This window comes from Centropristis striata, chromosome 3, assembly GCF_030273125.1.
Source record: "Centropristis striata isolate RG_2023a ecotype Rhode Island chromosome 3, C.striata_1.0, whole genome shotgun sequence".
NCBI lineage: Eukaryota > Metazoa > Chordata > Actinopteri > Perciformes > Serranidae > Centropristis > Centropristis striata.
This window is the reverse complement of record NC_081519.1, coordinates 34,143,595-34,165,912: the sequence shown is the minus strand read 5'-3', so window position 1 is coordinate 34,165,912 and position 22,318 is coordinate 34,143,595. Positions and strand designations below refer to the sequence as shown.

Below are 22,318 nucleotides of genomic sequence, written 5' to 3'. Positions count from 1 at the left end.
CCGGGAAGCATGAACAATGATTCAGATGGAATTGATTGTCAAGAGACTGGTCATTAATGTGAAGAAGACTAAGGATAAAATATAATTCCCTTTATGTAGCATGCAGCCAACAAGGTATTTTGTTTCATTTATCTGTATTTTACTTTGTGGAATGTAATGTTAAGTGAATTTGATTTAACCTTTATTTCCTTATAATTTATGTGCAGTTTTCACAGTGGATTTTGAGAAGGAGGAATGACGTCCAAAATAAATCAATTGAAAGAAACCGACTTGCGTTTGCCTGGTGCTTGGAGGGAGTTATAAGCAACAAAACGTGCAGCAAAGTGTCCAAAATGATTCTTAAATCTGACTGAATTCTGTGCAATTCATTTTCTCCCACTATATTATGTTATTAGGGATGACTCACATTGTTAATAAGCATTTCATAAACAGATAAAAGTCAGTCTGACATATTGTTACAGCAATGTATGTGATATATTGCACCTTCGTCGCTAGTAGTCTGGTCAGATAGATCTCAGACACCATCTTGCTGCCGCGCTCGCCCTCTTTCTGGTCCCCGTGGTCGTGGTTTTTGACTAGGTGCCAAACTTTGACCCCACTCTCCAGGTCAGGGGTCAGCATGGGCACACGGGAATGGGGGCTGTCCGGGCTGGTGGGCGTGGAGCGGAAGGGAACGTCCACACCTAAATGGGCAAATGTCACATATGAAGAAAATATATACTCCAAAATGCTCCAAATGCAGTTTAAAGATAAATTCATCAGATAACGGAAAGGAAGTAACATTTGTTCCTTAAAATCTGAATTTAAGACCGATTGTCACTTTGTAATCTGCAAGTGAGCAGGTTGGATGAATGTGTTTGGACTGTATAATCATTTGCTGCCATTATTTCATTGGTTGTCATAGTAATAATACAGTGCACTCATTCACTAATGACATGTTTTCAATTGGAGCTCTGGTCCTCACTTTTCTGTCTCTTTTTTTCTCATCCTGTCTGCTGTTTCTTTCCCTTTTTTTTAGGCCTTATATGAAAAATCAATGTGAGCTGCATTTTCAGAGATGTGATTTTAATCACTTTTCAGATCAGTACTTTATAAGAATCTAAAGTGATAAGACGGGATGAATATTTCTGAAACTGATATGGCATCTCTTTGTTTAATGTGCTGTATAACAGAGTCTGCTAATGTGCTTTACAACAGACTGGTGAGTGACAGCAACAGATGGTGCAACACTGCAGTGAGTTGGATGAATATTAAGTATTTGTGTTTCTTAAACAGTACCGACCGTATCTGCTGATACTCCGTGGGAAGCTGGCTGAGAAGGGAATATTGAAAGAAGACATCTGTTTTGGCACCAAGGCCACCACACAGCGCTCAGACACCTGGAAGACAAAGGTAATGCCTGTCTATTATTCTCTTATTAAATGGTGACTCACAGCTTTAGGTGAAAAGCAATCACGACTTGAATTCAAAAAATAGTTTGCGATTACAAATCAAGGACCAAGGATCAAGGGATTTGATCTACAGGGATACAGGGATTTGATTTGAAGGCAGCTGATTCATGAGACTTTTGTTCAAGTTAAACATTCAATAGTTACCAACTAGACAGAAGAGCATTCATCACAGCAGCTTCAAGGACCAAATAGGACTAAACATATTGAAAATATGTTGTTGAAATTAAAGTCAAAACACACTTAAATGAGCTAAACAACAACAGTCAAACTTGAACTAAAACTGGTATCAAGTGAGAAGATTTTATCGATGAGAAAAGAAGAAATCTTCAATATAATTTTGTTGGGTGAAGGAATCAAAACTGTGTTTACCAAACACTGAAACTCAGCTCAAATTTATTTACATTTATTTCTAGCTATATTTGGTGTGTAGGAACTCCTATTTTTCATCTAAAAGAAAGAGGGCACAGTTGTCTTCATTATGAAATATGCATGTGTTTGTTTGAACAGAGTTCACTGGCTGCTGAATGTTTTATCTTTAGACCGGCTGAGCAGAAGCTCAGTGTAAGTGTCGGCCCTACGTTTTGTCCTTGAAGTAGTTCCAGGGAAATACTGTACACTGTAACTGTGCCTGGCAGACGCGGCGAGGTCGTCTGCAGCATGAACAAAATTCACGCCACTGTTCTGCATGAGCTACAGAAGTGGCTAATACAAATCCAGCTTAACAAACATTTCGACACGTGGCAGGAAGATTTAGGATGAAAGAGTGAAAGTGTTTATCTCCTGGACAGATACAAGGGAGTACATGCGTCTTTGTCAAAGGAAAGGAAAATGCAGATTTCTTTTGTCTTTATTTCTCTCTCTTGCTAAAACAAAAGTCTGCTGCATTGAAATATTGGCTGTGTGAGAGAGGCACAGTTGGCCCAAAGCTGATAGTCAAGGCAAACATTTGACTGACAAAGGAACAGGATGACTCATCTGAGGTTGGTGACCTGTGTAGTCGTATTTATGAGCTAAAAAAAAAAGATGTTGTAAAAGACACAGGCACACAAGTGCATGTTCGGTTGACTAAGCGTGCCTGTGACCGGGAGGGGGTGAGAAAATGTTGGCAGGGGTGAGGAGAGTGATATGAATATGAATGAGTAATGCTCTGTCCTTCATCAACAATATCTGCTGTGACGCCCTTGAGCAACTAGATAATGACAGTTTTTCTCTAAAGGTAGGAAATGATTCAAGGTTTTTAAGAGTGAAATAGCTCTGTAAGCTTAGTATTAGATAGAGCTTAACTTATTAGTCAATCGACAGAAGGTAATCTGCAACTATTTTTATGGCTTATTAATCCTTTGAGTCACCTCTCAATATAACATGCCAAACATTTGCTTTTCTCAACTTTTTAAATATGAGCATTTTCTGTAATGGTGTTTAATTATTTAGTTGTTAATTCAATCTCTATTGATTCTGGACCACTGGTTGGACAAAATGGGGAAAATCAGTAAGTCCCCTTTGGCTCTGGCAGGGGCGGGGCCAGCCATTTTTAACATTTTGGGCTCAGCCCAATTGGGCGGGGGTGGGGGTGCTGAGCACTCTGAGGGATATGTTTCTTTTCCCATTTACAGCGGCCTTATGCACTGTTTTTCAAGCCATTTGAGATAAAAGCATCCCTAAAGCCTTGATTCTTGCCAAGTAAAAAAAATCAACCTGTAGAACCTACAATCAGTTTTATATCTAATTGTTCTTCATCATTCTGAAACAATAACACAAACTTGTTGAGCATGACTAATTTCCACTTCTGCCACCTCACAAAAAGACAAAATTGTCTCATGGTCCTATCTTTAAGATGCATAACAAGAGAAAAGTAGGAAGTTGGCATAAACAGCATAACTAATCTTGAGATCTATTTTTGGTTATACGATGCTGGAGTAGAGTTAACAGGATGAATGTTTGAGTCATCCAAGAATCTGAGCTGCTTCTTGATTAGAATCTCCAACAATGCCAAGTTAATGTGCTCTTCGGTACTCTGAATTGAATATACAGCCAACATAAGAACATTTTCTGTATTATAGTAGTTTTATTTATAGATATATAATGGTAGTAGTAGGATAGAACAACCTCCCATGGCAATGTTAGGATGGACTTATAGTCGGTGATATTTCCCCAGTAACAGAACTTTTTACTTTATTGATTTGACGGTCCAGTCAGAGAGACTAAAACTGACCCCCTGCTCTGCCCTATTGGAACTGAGAGAGAGAGAGAGACATGGAAATTGGGAGCATCTTTCAGTCCTTTCTGACTAGTTGTAGAGAAACTGGATTCTTGTCAAGTAAAAAAATGTAGAACCTACAATCTGTTTTGTATCTAATTGTTCTTCATCATTCTGAAACAATAACACATAATTGTTGAGCATGACTAATTTTCACTCCTGCCACCTCACAAAAAGGCAAAAATTTGTCTGATGAAGTTACATAACAAGAGAAGAGTAGGAAGTTGGCATAAACAGCATTACTAATCTTCAACTCTATTTTTAGTTATACGATGCTGGAGTAGACTTCACGGGATGAATGTTTGAATCCATCCAAGAATCTGAGCTGCTTCTTGATTAGAATCTCCGACAATGCCAAGTAAATGTTTTCTTCTGTTGGCTGAATATTCAATTCAGAACATTTTCTCTATTATATCAGATGCATTTAGGGATATATGATGGTAGTAATAGGGTAGAACAACCCCCCATGGCAATGTTAGGATGGACTTATAGTCGGTGATATTTCCCCAGTAACAGAACTTTTTTCTTTATTGATCTGCTGGTCCATTCAGATAAAGCAAGGGTTATTTTTTAAACCTAAAAGATTTGGGGCTCTTGAGAAAAGATTGGAGTATGAAGCTAGAAGCCACCCCCTGTTCAGCTCAATGGGAAATTGAGATGCGAGATGGAAATTGAGAACTTATTTCAATCTTTTCTGACAAGCTGTAGAGAAACTGGATTCTTGCCAAGTAAAAAAGTCAACCTGTAGAACCTAGAATCTGTTTTATATCTAATTGTTCTTCATCATTCTGAAACAGTAACACATAATTATTGAGCATGACTCATTTTCACTCCTGCCACCTCACAAAAAGGCAAAAATTGTCTGATGAAGTTACATAACAAGAGAAGAGTAGGAAATTGGCATAAACCGCATTACTAATCTTGAAAACTATTTTTGGTTATACGATGCTGGAGTAGAGTTAACAGGATGAATGTTTGAATCATCCAAGAATCTGAGCTGCTTCATGATTAGAATCTCCAACAATGCCAAGTTAATGTGCTCTTCAGTACTCTGAATTGAATATTAAGCCAACAGAAGAACATTTTCTCTATTATATTAGATTTATTTATAGATATATAATGGTTATAGTAGGGTAGAACAACGCCCCATGGCAATGTTAGGATGGACTTATAGTTGGTGATATTTCCCCAGTAACAGAACCTTTTTTCTTTATTGATCTGCTGGTCCATTCAGATAAACCAAGGGTTATTTTTTAAACCTAAAAGATTTGGGGCTCTTGAGAAAAGATTGGAGTATGAAGCTAGAAGCCACCCCCTGTTCAGCTCAATGGGAAATTGAGATGTGAGATCGAAATTGAGAACTTATTTCAATCTTTTCTGACAAGCTGTAGAGAAACTGGATTCTTGCCAAGTAAAAAAGTCAACCTGTAGAACCTACAATCTGTTTTATATCTAATTGTTATTATGAAACAATAACACATAATTGTTGAGCATGACTCATTTTCACTCCTGCCACCTCACAAAAAGGCAAAAATTGTCTGATGAAGTTACATAACAAGAGAAGAGTAGGAAGTTGAAAAAAACAGCATTACAAACTTGAAGTCTATTTTTAGTTATACGATGCTGTAGTACAGTTAATGGGATGAATGTTTGAATCATCTAGGAATCTGAGCTGCTTCTTGATTAGAATCTCCAACTATGCCAAGTGAATGTGCTCCTCAGTACTCTGAATTGAATATTCAGCCAACAGAAGAACATTTTCTCTATTATATTAGATTAATTTAGGGATATATAATGGTAGTAGTTGGGTAGGACAACCCCCCATGGCAATGTTAGGATGGACTCCCAATAACAGAACTTTTTTCTTTATTGATCTGCTGGTCCATTCAGAGAAACCGAGGGTTGTTTTTTAAACCTAAAAGATTTGGGGCTCTTGAGAAAAGACTGTAGGAGGAAGCTAGAAGCCACCCCCTGTTCAGCTCAATGGGAAATTGAGATGAGAGGTGGAAATTGAGAACTTATTTTAACCTTTTCTGACAAGTTGAAGAGAAACTGGATTCTTGCCAAGTAAAAAAGTCAACCTGTAGAACCTAGAATCTGTTTTATATCTAATTTTTCTTCATCATTCTGAAACAATAACACACAATTGTTGAGCATGACTCATTTTCACTCCTGCCACCTCACAAAAAGGCAAAAATTGAGAGTGTATTTCAGTCTTTTCTGACAAGCTGTAGACAAATAAATTGACCCATCAACCAAGGAGACACTCAGCAGATTTAATAGATAAATATAATATAGTAGCATGAATATAATAACAGACCTGGTAGTGCATGAGCGTGTTGAGTCTCTTCCAGTCGCTCTCTATCTTGGTGGTGATGTCCTCATCCTGCAGGACCACGCGAGCTGTTCGGCCCTGCCGCCACTCTGAAGGAAAATGCATCAATAGTGAACGTGTGACACGTGTCATTTTGGGGAATGTTTGTATCCTAAGTGTCAGACAGTTACACATTGTCTAACATCCATCGTTTATCTCGCTCCGTCCCTTTGTGCTGCAGGCGAGGTCATGTTATTCTTGAGTATTGTGTTAGTTTGTTTCTTTGGAACTCTGCAAGTTGTGTAAGTTGTCAAGCAAGACAGCGTCCTGTACATTTCTTCTTGACAATTAAAGTGATTGTGATCCTGCGAACAAAACACAAATGACACAGTGTCTTCACAGAGATTTAAGCTGCCCAAACAACAAGGAGAGACTGATCCTCTGCAAATCCCTAAACTGTAAAAGCCCCTTAAGGTGTAAAACTACAAACCCGGAGCAGAATCAGTCACTACCTACAAGGTGTCTTATTTACTCCCTTTGAAGGTGTGTGTCAGCTGGATTTGTGCCAAGTCATTCAGTGCAGGCTGACATGTTGTGGGCGTAAGCCGGAGTGTAGGTGAGCTGTCAGTAAGGTTTAACGTCACTGTTGTTGAGTGTTGCTCTGGTTCGGGCTGTAAACAAGTTTGGGGAGGAGGGTGGCTTCCAGAAAATGATTCTGAGCCCTTTGTAGATGTCACGCGTCTTCAGTAAAACATCTGTGATAACTCCCCTGACACACCCACTCTAAGCTGTGTTCTTCCCTCCCGTCATTATTCCAACATATCAGTGTCATGGCATATTTTGAGGCTATGTTTTTATCTCTGCTTATATAAGATAATTAGCATTAATAAATGCAGCCTTACCGAGATCCATGTCTGCAGCCCGGGGTCGCTGTGAGTAGGGCATGTTCTTGTACACAGCATCCAGGATCTTCTCCTTTACCTGGGTAATGGTGTCACAGTTGAGCACCTTGACAGGGATTTCTGGGCTGTTCTCATTGTCCGGGTTCACACAGCTCAGCGTCTGGGGATCCAGGATGAAGAGACAGAGGGAGGGAGGGAGGAGGGGGTAGTAAGAGAAAGAGTCAGAGAGAAAGGTGTTACTAGGGAAAGTCCTTTCATTACGTACTCCTCACCAAACTGTCCTGGTGGAGAGGATCTTGGCCAGAAATGTAATTTCACACCTCCAGGATGTGGCTCTGCAGCTCCAGCAGGGGCATTAAACGAGTAATGAGACACAGCCTCTCACACTCTCCGGCATGGATATCAGAGAGGTGTCATCCTGTCGCTGGCTGGCTCTGCTTTGGAGCTAAAGCCTGAGGGGGAACTTATTCTGACGGGCTGCTGCAGGAACCCAGCCAGCTTGATTTTAACGGAAAGGTAAAATAAAGAGGAGTGTTGTGTATACAGATGGCTCTACCGCATGACTCTTTACTGATTCGCATACACCAGTGAGAACTTTGAACAGACTTTTCAAAGTTCTTCCGGCTGAGTTCACACAGTTCACACAGATTAAAGAACTCGTTCATCGTTGACAATTTTGATTTCTGAACTAAGTTTACACTCCCAAACATTGAACTAGTTGGTTTTAATTTCTTCCAGGTTTTTTTCAACTCTTCAACTCAACACGTTGTATCAAATTCGTTACCGATGTGGCTGATGTTCAGACTTGTTTTTTTAGACCTGGCGGGCATGCTTTGCATAAAGATTTTTTAAATTAGAATCTGTACTAATTTGTTCATAAACCTCCTTTAAAAATGTATATAGTGGCTATAGGAGTACTGGTGTTTAAGTTTAATGAGTAGCCGTGTTAACTCATGACTTCCAGCCATTTGCGCCCTTGGTTACCTTAATGATTGGTATAGATAATGAATACAGATGAGTACGTATCTAACATTAATTAATGGCAAAGAGTTTCGATGAGCTGCCTGTGGGCCCGGAAAACTTTTCTTCTTACAAAGGCTCAGTAGAGTATAGGGTGAAGAAACTAGTATCATATGAAACTAGAAGACCTAACGAATCCGTTGGTGGGTCAGTGACAAATAAGGGTTGGCAAGATGTCAAATGGTGTAACCAATGGTGTAATTTATATATATATATATAACATTTTCCAACTACAGTGTATTTAGGTGGACTTATACATTTAATTACCTTATTTTAAAAAACATAATTTCTGAGTATTTCTACATTTACACATTTCGTCAATATTGAGCAGAACATATTCTTAAAACAACCATTTTTTTCCTAAAGTTTTGACAAATTATGTAAAATCTGTTGCAATGTAAACGTGGATTGTATTTTTTTTTCTCAATTTTGTTCACTTTGGTTTTGGTCTGTATATAGATATAGATATCAGATTTTTAATAGTGGTTACACCAACTGACAATGGATTAGATCACGTCATTGACCCTGGTACCAACCATGTCGTATCACGGTCGCCTGTTAAAGTGAGTTACTTGGGTTAAGGGTTAAACTCACAGCTATATGCATTGCTGTGAAAATGTTCTAAGGTCTTATTTTCTCAATTTGTTTTGAAGAAACTTTGCACAGATCTCCTAAAGCGTGACGTGATGGACATCTGGCGATGCAAGATTATGTGCCTACTGCCATCATGTTATTGAAACCATCCAAATATTCAAAGCATTCATAAAATTACTATCACAGCACATGCCACATTTCTGTGGATCTGTCAAAGCTCTTTGCCAAGAGATGTACAAAAATGAATACAGACAAAATTTTGGACTTTTTTTCTTTTTTATTAATGTCTTTATGACTCACCAGCGTCTTGTACTCAATCTGCTGTCGGATGAGCTTGTCCTCACTGAGGGAATAGCGTGCCTCTCCAGTGATGGAGTCTATGGGTCCCTTCTCCATTTGCTGTTTGATGGCACAGAACAGCATGAAGAGAGGCTCGCCAGCACACTCCTTTGTTTTGGAAGGGAACCCAGGGATTATAGTGAAAGGTGGGAGAAAGGGAAATAAGACGTTGGAAAGAAGGGAAGGGAAGGAAAGAGATCTGTATTCATCAGCACAGATGATGAGGCTCAGTAACTGGAGCACGACACATCAAACATAATAAAATGGAGCTTTCTCTCCTTTTGAATTGCAAAGCTGGAGATAAGTTTGACCCCACAGGTAACCGTTATTATCCCCTCACAATATCTATAAAACTCATCAATATCAGACGGGTAAATTGACAGCTGCAACAACATACACAGCAGCGTATTTCAAAATCGATGCTAATAATTTCAAGAAACACTGTCGTAGTCTATCACCTTGACACCTGTAGCGATAAGGTGTGAGAGAGGTTTTTTATTTTACCTTGAGAAATTTGTGCAGCAAGAAGGCAAACCAATTTGTCAGCATCTTCTCCGCCACCGACTCCGTTCTGCAAGACATGAAGAGAAGAACACTCATTTGTTAGCAAGAGGCGTCCCACAGAGAGCTGGAGTGCTCTGATTATTCTTTTATAATTTAAGACGTAGAAGAGCCAGACATTGTTGGAACCTAAAAACATGACATGGAGAGTTTACAGAGAAACGCCGTCCTTACTCAGCCGCTCGGTCTCAAAGGACAAACACTCTGTGAAAAACTGTAAGTTAAGTGCTGCTAGTGCAGAAGATATTTGGGTCATGACATAATTGTGCAGACACAACTTAGATGTCCACTTCAAGTCCTCCTCTGCTTGCTGTGTCTGCACTTAACTACTTTTCATGGGTCCAGATGGGAAAGATTTCATGATCGGCTGTAGTAAATCCTTTAAATCATGTAACAGTGTCCTTAAAATGGCGCATAAGCTCTTTCTAATAAAAATATGATCCACAGTCTGCAGTTTTATAGCCATCGGTGTCTTTCCCTCCCTCACCTGCTGTCTCTCTGTCACTATATCTGCATTTCATCCCTAACCTGTATCGACTCGGCTGCATCCCATTAAATAGTCGAATGTTTCAGCTAGAGCAGCATGTTTGGGCTAACAAGTTCTTGTTGTGCCGGCTCCCATGTGAACTCATCCTTATATTTAATGAGCGTGCTTCAGATTGAGAGAGCCCTCTTTTTCAAAAAAAGAAAAAAAAACCCTCATGAAACATTCAGTAGGCCAGTCTTAGCGCTGGGGAAACAATCGGCTGATAACCAGAGGTGGAGAAAAGTGGGAGAGAGGCGAGAGAGGGGAGGACAGGAGAGGTGACGGGGAAGAAACGTGAGCTACAGCTGAATGTTTCATGAGCGGCACACAGAAGATAAGTCGGACTGACATCGACTCTGCCGCCGCTGCACTCACTCTTCCCCATTAGGTTCTCTTCCTCTGCCAGTCCCTCCCACTCTCTATCACTCTTACCTCTCCTGTCTTTCACCTGTCTGCTCGGGCACCCTGTTTCTCAGGCTCGTAACGGCTGTTTCACGCCGCTGCACAAAACAAAGCTGAACAGAGGTGGGCTTTCCTACGCTGGCCTAGTTACTCAACCGTCAGAAGTGCCGTAACTGGGCTGGAAAGAACAATGCACAAAGGAATTATCTATGCCAAAAGATAAGCAGCGCTGATCAAGAACTGGTCAGATGTGTGACAGAGAGGGATACAAGATTAAATCTCTGACCACAGTGGGAAATATGGACGGAGAAAAGTTTGGAGGAAATTTTTTGATTTATTTCCACATCCAGTTTTGGTTCCTGAAATTATCAAGGAATGCTTGTAGAGCTGCAGCAATTATTCGATTAATCGAACAATATTCAATTATTGAATTAATTGTCAATTATTTTGATAATTGAATAATTGGTTTGAGCAGTTTTTTAAAGACAGTAAATTCAAGTTCTCTGATTTCAGCTTCTTCAGTGTGAGTATTTGTGGTTTCTTTGTTCCTTTATGACAATAAATTGAATATCTCTTTGGTTTGTGGACAAAACAAGAGATTTGAGGACGTCATCTTGTGGTTTGGGAAACACTGATTGATATTTTTCAACATTTTATTGACCAAACAACTAATCGATTAATCGTTTAAATAATCGACAGATTAATCGATAATGAAAATAATTGTTAGTTGTAGCCCTAAATGCTTTCACGACTTACATGAATCGGGAGACTTCTTACCAGTGAGTATCCCTGTGCAACTTGCAACTAAAGCCAGAGATCAACTTGCTTCAACAGACAACTGGTTGTGTTGTGAGCAGAATTGTTCACATACTTGTCAGCGTACAACACATGTTTTAGGAGTGGAGGATACACTAGAGGGCACAACAAAGAAGTAGGCCATGTAGAACTACTGGATTTGCATGATTTAAACAAAAATCATGGGGACATTCCTGGAGGTTACGATATTATTCATTCTCGGCAGAAGAAAAGACAGCTGCACAATCGTAAATGATATATCAAGCCCTTAAATCAAGAACATAGTGACAATAGTGAGTACACCCCCTACAGATCTTGTGCGATTTACACCTTGTGGCGTCTTCATTTCTGAAGATGTGCGTTACAGAGCGTTCTTAAAATAGCACACATGTCATTTTACATACACCTATGGCAGGGTTTGGCAACTTAAATGCTGGAAGGGGCCACAACCTTTTATCTACACTACCACAGAGCCACATATAGGACCGGACACTTAACCAGATATGATGAAACTGCAATTTTAAATATGTTTACAGTGCAGTAAATTAATATATTTCATGCTCAAATGCATGTACACTGCAAAAAAGGTGTGTCTAAAAACAAGATAAAAACACTAAATCTGAGGGAAATTATCTTGCTGCATGGACAGATAATTTCACTTGACAAGATTTCTTAAATTAACATTGTTAAATCTAGAAATAAGCATGTTGAACACTTAAAATAAGAAATTAACTCCTAAAACAAGATAACATATCTAACACTTCTAAATCTAAGTTTGTATTATCTTAAAAACCAAATAATTTGCAGTGTATAACAGTATAAAAAGGAATACAAAAGGTTTGAAGCAAATAAAAAATAACCACTTACTGTCATTTATTTTTTTTCCAGTGCAAAAACAGCAGACCACCATCAATTGCAAGAAGTAATTTTGTGGATTTTTACACAGCACTTTTAAGATTTCATGCTCTGAGGGTGCCTCCAGTTGCCCATCCCTGACCTATGGTTTGCAGTTGTAATAAATAGGCTCAAATACCACTGATCTATGTTTAAAAACTTCCTGGTAGGGGACGACATGATTACCAGAAATGACATAGTTACATAGAAACCTGATGCACAAAACTTGAGGCACGGAAGTTCAGTGATGTTTAAATCAAATCGATCACTTATGTTTTTCACATGGGACACGGACCTCGTTCTCCTGGGTAAAAGTCTGATGTCTTTTCTGTGACCTTTATGGTCATTTTTTGAGTGGCGACTAGTCTTGCTATGCGAGGCAGTCATCACATGCTTCGTTCAAAGTGACTGTGGCTCAGATGATTGAGCCCTCACCCACTGATCGGAAGCAAGGTTATTATAGTTAACGAAAACTAACGCAATAACGAAAAATAGCATTGAAAAAACGTTTTCGTTAACTGAAATAAAAATAAAAACGAGACTTTTTTAAAATACGATACCTAACTGAAAATGTATTTTGTCGTTACAAAACTAACTAAAACTAACTAAAATTAAATTGAAAATGTCCTTCGTTCAACTTTTTTCATACGTAAACCTTTTTGTTGATATTAAACCTATTTCATCTAATCTGGTTTTATGACTTATATTAGTAAACTTATTGGAGCTGAGATGGATCAGACAAAGGAAATAAAGACAACATTTATCATGACGTTATTGAATCTCGCACCCAACAAATACCCCATTACAAAAAAACTAAAACTAATAAAAACTAAACTAAAATTAAGCATTTTCCCAAAACTAATTAAAACTAGCAAACACACTCTGAAAACTAATTAAAACTAACTGAATTTGAAAAAAAACTTGACAACGAAATTAAAACTAAAACTAATGAAAAATCCAAAACTATTATAACCTCGATCAGAAGGTGGGTGGTTCGATCGATGACCATGTCGGAGTAAGAACCTCAAACTGCAACATTGGTTTGTAATGTAGGCTAGCCTGGGCCACCAGTGTATGTGTGTGTGAGAATGATGACCTGTAGTGTAAAAGTGCTTTGAGTGGTCACTATGACCAGAAAAGCAAGTGCAGTGCAGTCCATTTAACACTCAAAAGCATATCCATGAGCCCTCCAGTAAAGCAAAAAAGACAGACAGTGGTTGTACAGGGCAAGTTCCTGCAGCAAATGTGTTCAAATATACATTTAACAGGGTTATCTATATGGTCTTCTATTTTGGCAATGGTTAACTCCTTACAGATATTCAGTTGAACAAAATGACACAAAATGAAAAACATTTTCACACTCTGTAAGGAACGGGACATGATCTAATTCCTTTGTACAAACAGCTCTGTATAATACCTGCGTAGGAGTAGTTTGGGGTGGTTCTTGCTCTCCAGGTTGCGTTCTATCAGGTCTGAGAGCAGGTGTTTGAGGATGTCGGTGGCGTACTCCAGCCGTCCCTGCAGAGCGGTCATGATGAGCGAGGCGACGTAGCCGCGGTCACGCATGGAGAAGGAGCGCTGCAGCTCCAGTGTACGGATGAATGTCAGCAGGAAAACCTTGTTATTCACCAGCTGAGCAAACTGCTTCAAGGCTTTCTCCACATTCGCCTGCCCGCTCCCCGGCACCTACATGCATCATGCACACACAAAGACGCACATGCTTATTAGATAATGCTCATCCAAGGATGGGAAAAGTCATAACGGAGATGGAGAAGCATGAAGACAGAATGTAATATACATATGGTCTTAAAAAAACATCTCAAGAACCACTGGTGGGGCTTTAGGCTTATCCCTTACACATCTATCCTCACTGAGAAAAGCTTTAAATTGGGTTAAAGTTATCCTTAATGATGGTTATTATGATGAAACTGCAATCAAATATATTTTGCAATCATTTGTATCATAATAGCAGCTTGATTAAGCAAATTATAATTGGAAATAAAAACCTAAAATTGACCTAAAGTACCTGAGAAAAGGCAAATGGTTCCTCATCAGATTTTCTTCAATTCAATCACTTATAGGGTGCTTCAGAAATCAGGACAATAATAAAAAGACCTCAGTCATGTTGAAGAACTTTTAAAACCAGGTCCTCTCAAGTTTGCGACAAGGTGAGAACCAAAGGGATCAAGATGTGGAAAAGACCAAAATCGGAACAAAACAGCTGCTACCTAAGACAAAGGCAATAGACACTGCAGCACACGTGATGAATAAAAAATAATGCTTCAGAACTTCTCTAGCAACTGAAAAATAGATTCCTCATCCTTGCACATCCAACTTATTGTTGCAAAGGAATACAACCCATCGACAACTTTGTACTATGATGATGTTATTTATCAAGAAATTAAACTCTTTAAGGGAGCTTTCACAACCCAAAGTTTAGTCCGTTTTAATCAAACTCTGGTGCTGTTAAATCCTTGTTACGGTTCGTTTGGTTGCTTGTGGACGCTCCAATCGTACTTCTGTGCGAACCAAAACAACCGATCTGAGACCACTTGCGAGAGGGGAACTCGGTCTGTTTCCAAGCGGACCCCAGTGTGGTTTGATTGCACTTGGGACGTGATCCTTCCAGAATCCGACCCAATTAAAGGAAATTAACCAAATTTGTCATTACAGAATTATCAAAATATTGCTCAAAATAACAAATGACAAATATTTGCCTTAGTGGTAAAAGCAGATTGTGGTAGGAGGGCATCAAGGCTCGCCCTCTCTGACTATACAGATAGCAGCACATCATCTTGGAAATAATTGACATTATTGACGACTTGGAGCCTCAACAGGTGCTCGTTCTGAGCGTTTCTCTCCAAATTAGTTTGGTCGGAACACCACAGCAGGATTAATAATAATCAAACATACTTGGTTTGCGATCGGTTCCAAGTTCCCTTGTTTATTTCTGTGTTTACATATTTCACCGCCAACTTTTTAACCAATAAGAAATAATTATTTGAGTATATTTCCACACCGCCCTTCAGATCGTTTTTTTTTTATTTGGTCTGCTTACTGCACTGTGAAAGCAAACCAGACTAAATACAAAACGAACCAAATGTATCGATTTCACTCTGATTCGGACTAACCAAACAGACTTAGGTTATGAAAGCAACTTAAGATCAGGTGTAGCAGATTTGAACCCTTTGGAGTTTTGGGCTATTTTCTCAGTTTTTTAAATACAAATTTAAAAATATTTTTTCCACTTAAAAACCGTTTAAACACAATCATGCTCAACACAGGTTGAAAATATTACAGCAAAGAGGTAAAATGAGGATACCTGCTAGTTCTATATTTTGAGACTAAATAAACTTGACTTTATTTCCGGTTGTACTTGGTCTATCATCATCAAACAAAACTAGCACAGAGCTACAAGCCAGAACTTTTGAGGGAAGTTGACAACAGGGCTCAACGTTGCTTTGTTTTTACGTTGTAACATCATGAAGAAGTAATCCGCTGGAGCTTTCATGGACTGCAGAGGGTTAAGTGTAAAAAGTTAAAGTCTGAGGAAAGAAAAGTTTGACTCAAAATAGGTGAATGAATGTGACTAAAGGAGGCAGCAAACTCCAAATAAAATTTTGCCCACAAGCTCTTCCAGCTGGTGCGGACACCATTAAACAAACAGACCTCAACCCACAGTGAGTAGACTGACATTTGCTCACACTGCTCTGTTCGACAGCAGTTTGACAGCACTTGCCAACAAGCCAAAATCAATCTAGTTTGGAGTATCCTAGAGCCTTAAGGTCAAGATGTCAGGAAAAAAATGGTTGATACTGGATTCAAGTACTTCAGCCCTGTTTCTAAAGGTTTCTCACCTCCAGCTCTCTGAGCACGGGGTGATCATCGATGCCAGGGAAGAGAACCCTCATGGCGTAAGTGCGGTAGTCCAGGTAGGGGATGCCAGCTCTGTCCAGATCACTCGTTAACTCGTTGATGTCCGTCTGCAGCTCTGCAAAGGCTGCATATGACAGGGGAGCAAGTTAAACAAACACCAATGTTTTTAACTGTATTTTCCATTTTCAATCGTTTCTGAATCTGAATCCTGAATGTATCTAACAGTATTATTATATTTTGGGTTTGTTCATATTTTGTTTACTATGTTATGTAATGGTACCTCAGAACAGAGGCATTCAAAACTAAGCTAGGTGGGTTATTTTAAAGGTACTATGCAGCAATTGTTGGTTGGTGTTAAATGTAAGCACATGGAATTCAAAGCTTGGGCACATTTGTTCAACGTTCAATTCGTTAACAGATATGGACCGATCCGTTTGTCCGTACTCATTTTCTGAAAATGAAATGAAGCAGTTCCACCAGAAAACATATAGCGAATAGATCAAGTGAGACGTGACCGCAGGATACAATGGAGAAGAGTTTATACACTAGCGCTCAAAAGTTTGGAGTCACCTAGAAAATGTCTGTGTGGTTTTCCATGAAAACAAACAGTTTTTTTCATGAAATAGTTCCAAAATGAATTGGGAATATAGTAAAGACATTGACAAGGGTAGAAATAATAATTTTAACCTGTACAAATCTCCAACTTTACCTCTAGATACTCAACTAGCCTGGGGACGGATCATTTCATTGCTTCTTTAATCAGCACAGAACAGTTTTTTAGCTGTGCTAACATAATGCTCAGGTGTTTTAATGATCGATGAGCCTTTCAACACTATAAACGTGAATTATGGTGGCACAATGTGCCACTGGAACACAGGACTGATGGTTGCTGACAATGTAAAATAGATATTTCACAAGAAAATCAGCTGTTTCCAGCTTTAGTCGTTTTTCATTTCAATAGTCATTTACCACATTAACAATCTAGACTGTGTGTCTGTTATTTTAATTTTTAAAAATTGTGCTTTTCTTTTCAAAATAAGATCATTTCTAAGTGACCCCAAACTTTTGAGTGGTAGAGTATGTTTAAACGACAGAACTTCTTGTGGAAATATTAGTGAACTTGGTATTCTTTGGTACTTGGTATTCTTTGGCCTCACACACACACACACACACACACACACACACACACACACACACACACACACAATGTGGTTTACAAGGCTGCCTCTGCTTTTGCCTCAAGAGGACATTATTACAAACTTCTCCACCGTTGACATGTGTGTCAGAAATGTTTGACCCTGAGCTGTGCTCTGAGTGGATGTATTGCTTAACATCAATGCCAACATGAAGAAGAAGTGTGTGGCAGTGACGTTTACATCATTTGAAATGGATGTATCTATTTTTGTACGTAAAGGGGGCATGGTCGCTTCTTGCCAGCTCAAGGAGCCAGAGGGAGAGCAGCAGTTGTGGTCGCGCGAGCTAGAGAGAGAATGAAGAGAGGGATCTAGCTAGTACAGGGATGGGCAACTTAAATGCTTGAGGGGGCCACAGTTTTTCATCGACACTACCACAGGGCCACATATAGGACTGTGCACTTAACCAGATATGATGAAACTGCAATTTTAAATATATTTACAGTGCAGCAACTTAACATATTTCATGCTCAAATGCATGTATAACAGTATAAATAGGAATACAAAAGGTTTGACGCAAATAAAAAATAACCGGTAAAACCGGTAAGTTTTCACGGTAAAAAAGCGTCAGCTGTGGTTGCCAGAATTTTACAGTAATGAATACGGTGCAACTTTTTGTAATATTATGGTAAAATTATATTAGCACTGTTGATTTCCTGTTGATTGTCATTTTATTCCATATTTTGCTGTAAAAAATAAAAAGTTTTTCCATCAAAAGAAACGCTGTTCTGCCATATGATTGACAAGAAAATACTGTATAAATGAATAAAAGATTTTACCATTAAATATTTCAGTATATTTCTGTTGGAGATATTTTTTACAAAAAATAAATGCAAAAATGATGGCTTGTATATATATGTATATACTATATATATATATATATATATATATATAGTATATATATATATATATATATATATATATCCATCCATCCATCCATTTTCTTCCGCTTATCCGGTATATATATATACAATATGTGTAAAAATGCATATTGTATATATATATATATACAATATGCATTTTTACACTGCACTTTTAAGATTTCATGCTCAAATGCATGCAGTTGTACTGAGGGCCACTTCAAATGAGGGTGCAGGCCGTATGCGGCCCCCGGGCCTCCAGTTCCCCATCCCTGAGCTAGTAAGAACAAAGCTGTGAATCAGAGCAATAAAACATTGTTTTCTGATGTTTTGCTTTGATTACATTCCAAAGCAGAGACTGACCACGACACAACGCTGCAGGAGAGTGCTGCATTGCTGGATTTTGTGTGAATGTTGAGCTTCATCCTGTTGCTGCATGTATAAGTGTGTGATTGTGTGTGTGTCAGTGAAATTGACACACAGATGGCACATAGTAGAGAAGCGAGATGAGGCGTAATAGTGAGCACTTTCTTCACACTCTTATCAAAAATCATCAACTTCCGCCGCTTTTTATCAGAGATAAAGGGTTTACATGTGCCTCAGTATCAGATGTCCACCCTGCATGCTATTCCTGTCTAGTTTACACATCCTAAATGAGGCCCAAAGGTTGACGCACAGAAATGTGCAGCACACGACAAAATAAGAAAATACAGGCAGTGGGCTGGGTCTCTGTAGATGGGTCAGTTGTGTAGCGACAAAATAATTTTCAAACAATAAAAAAAAAAAAAAAAAGAATATTAAACTTTTTCCACCTACAGTGTATTTGAGTGGACTTATACTTATAATTACTTCATTTAAAAAAAACATATTTCTGAGTATTTCTACATTTACTTTATTTTAATTAAAAATATACTATAATTAAAAGTATATAAAATATACTTTAATTATGTAAAATTTGTTATATACCATAATGTTGCAATGGAAACGTGGATTGTATTTTTTTTTCTCATTTTAGTTCAATTTTGTTTTCCTGTATACAGATATCAGATTTTTATGCAAAAAAAAAAATACTAGTTTCACCAACTGACAATGGATTAGATCACGTCATTGACAGATACAGATGCTGCCACACACTCAAATGATGATTGAGAGGGATTACGTTTGAGTCTTGACATTGTTTTTTACTAGAATGCTTCTTAAAACTATTATTAATGACCCTTCAATTACCAGCTAATATACATGGATAAATAAATCTTCACTCAAATAAAAGATTTTGTTAACAAAGCCACCAGATGCATCATTCGAAGCAACTGATTGTGCTATAATGCAACTAGAAATTAGACTTCCTTTTGGGAACATGATGTTTAATGAACAGGGTTTACGATGCTCACCCTCCTTGCACTCGAGAGCCACTCGGGACTCCAGATTGTCCATTTGCATCTGCAGGCGCTTCAGAGTGAGGTCGTTCTCATGCGACTTCCTTCTGTAGGCCAGCAGGACGATGATGACGATGATGAGGAGCAGCCCTCCTCCAGCTGTGATGCTGAAGATAGCGGGGAGGGTGAGCAGGCTGTCGGACCGGATATGAACTTCTCCCGGAGAGATGTGGAGTCCTCCAACTTGGACCTGAGTAATAATAATAATACAGGCATAAGCAGAACATTTCAAAGCCGTTTTGAAAATACTGAAATAACAAAGAAAATCACTAATGAAAAGGCTGGCCTGAATTCAAATCGTTGCTGCTGCTGAATCAAATTGGCAAATACAATAGAGATATGGACCATTTTCCTGAACAATTGCCTTTTGATGAAAACAATTTATAAAAGTTCCAGGCACACCAGCTTTCTTTTTATAGCTTTTTACAGCTCTTTTGCTCATTATTTGCAAGAGTGCCTGTCAATAATTCTGCAGGGCAATGTGCTGTAATTGGGAGCCCACCAGACCATGAGTGACAGACAATGACAGAAAGCCAGCGACTAACAGAGAGGCTGTCAGTGACCCACAAACACAGTGACGTACAGACAAACACTGACCTACAGACTGTGACCCACATCCACGCATGCAGACAGGAAATCAGACGCACAGACGGGGCAGAAAACCGCCAGATAGGCAGAAAGTCTTTTAGACGTACCAGGACTTTGTGCTGCCCGGTGAGGTTTGGTGGCTCGCAGAGCAGCTGAGTGTCGGACACGGTGAGAGAACAGGGCGTTTCTCCTATCAGCACCGTGTAATTCAGCCGGGCTCCACCAGATGCAGAGGGCACAAGGTTACGTCCCTGCAGCACAGTTAGAGAAGCAATATTTATATTTTTTAAACTTTTATAATAGTAATAATAATAATTTTTATTTGTTGAGCACTTTTCAAAATGCATGTTACAAAGTACTTTACAAAGACAAGTTACAAATAGACGTGAAACAACAGATAAAAATAATGTTAGAGTATCGACATAGTTCTGTGCAATTAAAAGACAGTTCTAGGAAAGGTAAAGTTCAGGTAAAATCAGGAAAGGCCTTCCGATAAAAGTATGTTTTAAGAAGAGATTTAAATAAAAAAAAAAACAACAACTAATAATCTAAATCTAAAAAAAATACCATTTTAATAATTTCATAAACCAACATTTTTAAACATTTCCTGACATAGGACTTTTAATAAGTGACATTATAATAAACAACAGAAAATAATAAATATATACATATAAATAAATAATAAAAACTAAATAAATTGTAAATAAAAGGTTGTGAAACTAAGTAGATAAAATAGGATAATAATAATAATAATAATAATAATAATAATAATAATAATAATAATAATAATACCAAATAACCCCACTTGTAAAGTGCAATTAATCATCTGTGCAATATTTCCGACAATGCTGCTAACTTTTAGGGTGCAATCTTTCATGTACATATTCGGACACTGTTATATTTATTTTTATTTGTATACAAGTTTTTATATATATAGATATATTTATTGTTACAGTCCACAGTATTTACAGGATTCACTGTTGTGCAATGAAAATAAAGAAAGTCTATCCATCTATCTAAAAGTCTATAGAATTAAAACATAAAAAGGTACAAGAAATAGATAAAATTATGGAATAGGTAATAATGAAATAAAATAGTTCAAAGGTACAAAGTATAGACAAAAAATATTAAACTGCAAAAACAACAATATATCTAAACAACAAAAACTGCACAGTAATTGATTGGGACCTTAGCAAACCAAGATCTTGCCTGAGGCATCAGACGAGAATGTTTTTCAAATTCTATCCCCTGTAAAGGCACTATATGTAGTATATCTATATCTATATATATATATATATATATATATATATATCTATATATCTATATATCTATATATATATATATATAGAGAGAGAGAGAGAGAGATACACTAATGGGAATATTGTCTGTTGTTCCTACAAAGTTTCCGTTTTGTAGCATCATATATATTGTTCTCACTAGATTATTACCATGCAATTTGGGGGCATTAGTATAATTACTGTAATCAATCTTCTGGGAGAAGACTGGCAGACAATGTTTTACGGTGCTTTCTACACTGTGAGCAGCTGATTTTTGAAGGAAGGAAATCAGCGAAATTATTTTACCTAACAGAGGCAGATTGCTTCAAGATGCAAAGTAATCTGCCGTGCTGTTCCTCCGCAGCAAATAGTGGTAAAGCTGTGCAGTTGCACATGGACTAAAAGTGAAAGGCAGATGGAAGAATCTCTTCCAGAAACTACAAGAAGTAGTTTGTGTCCTCTTTGTGACACAGGAGTTCTGTTTTTTAAGACAAACAGAGAAAGTCCTCTATTTGTTGTTCGTTTACGGTAAAGAATTTAAATTAATTCAATAAATGTACGTTTAGAAATATTGTGTGTAGCACAGGACTGGAAAAAATATCTAATTGTGATTATTTTGACTGAAAATTGAAAACTGACAAAAATAGAATAAGTAAGTGAAGCTGAAGTGAAAAAAAGGAAAATAATAAGTAACAATTAAAAGTTATTACCAAAAAAAAAAGTATTACCAAATCTTAATCACCACAAGCATTGTTTTCTACATTATGTAAAAGAAATTTCATATTGGCACTTATCAGACAACACAATAAAAAAAATAAATAAAATAAAATAAAATAACCAACATACAGTCTAGACATTGTTAATGTGGTAATTGACTATTAAAGCTGGAAACGGCTGATTTTCTTATGAAATATGTATTATGTATTGTCAGCAACCATCAGTCCTGTGTTCCAGTGGCACATTGGTTTAATCCAATGAGCATTATGTTAGCACAGCTGGAAACAGTTTTTGATAATTTAAGAAGCAATAAAAT

General features: G+C 37.9%; 1 protein-coding gene across 1 annotated transcript in view; it reads right to left on the bottom strand.

Annotated features, from left to right (window-relative positions):
* Window positions 1-22,318, bottom strand: part of LOC131968296 (plexin-A2-like) — a 104,929-nt gene that overhangs the window by 8,821 nt on the left and 73,790 nt on the right. Inside the window, exons 19-28 of the mRNA XM_059329109.1 lie at window positions 20,116-20,259; window positions 19,376-19,610; window positions 15,913-16,055; window positions 13,473-13,741; window positions 9,382-9,448; window positions 8,839-8,985; window positions 6,925-7,084; window positions 6,029-6,132; window positions 1,283-1,379; window positions 484-683 (exon numbers count right to left, since the gene is read on the bottom strand). Coding sequence (XP_059185092.1) covers window positions 484-683; window positions 1,283-1,379; window positions 6,029-6,132; window positions 6,925-7,084; window positions 8,839-8,985; window positions 9,382-9,448; window positions 13,473-13,741; window positions 15,913-16,055; window positions 19,376-19,610; window positions 20,116-20,259 — 1,566 coding nt within the window. The remainder of the gene's footprint in view (window positions 1-483; window positions 684-1,282; window positions 1,380-6,028; window positions 6,133-6,924; window positions 7,085-8,838; window positions 8,986-9,381; window positions 9,449-13,472; window positions 13,742-15,912; window positions 16,056-19,375; window positions 19,611-20,115; window positions 20,260-22,318) is intronic.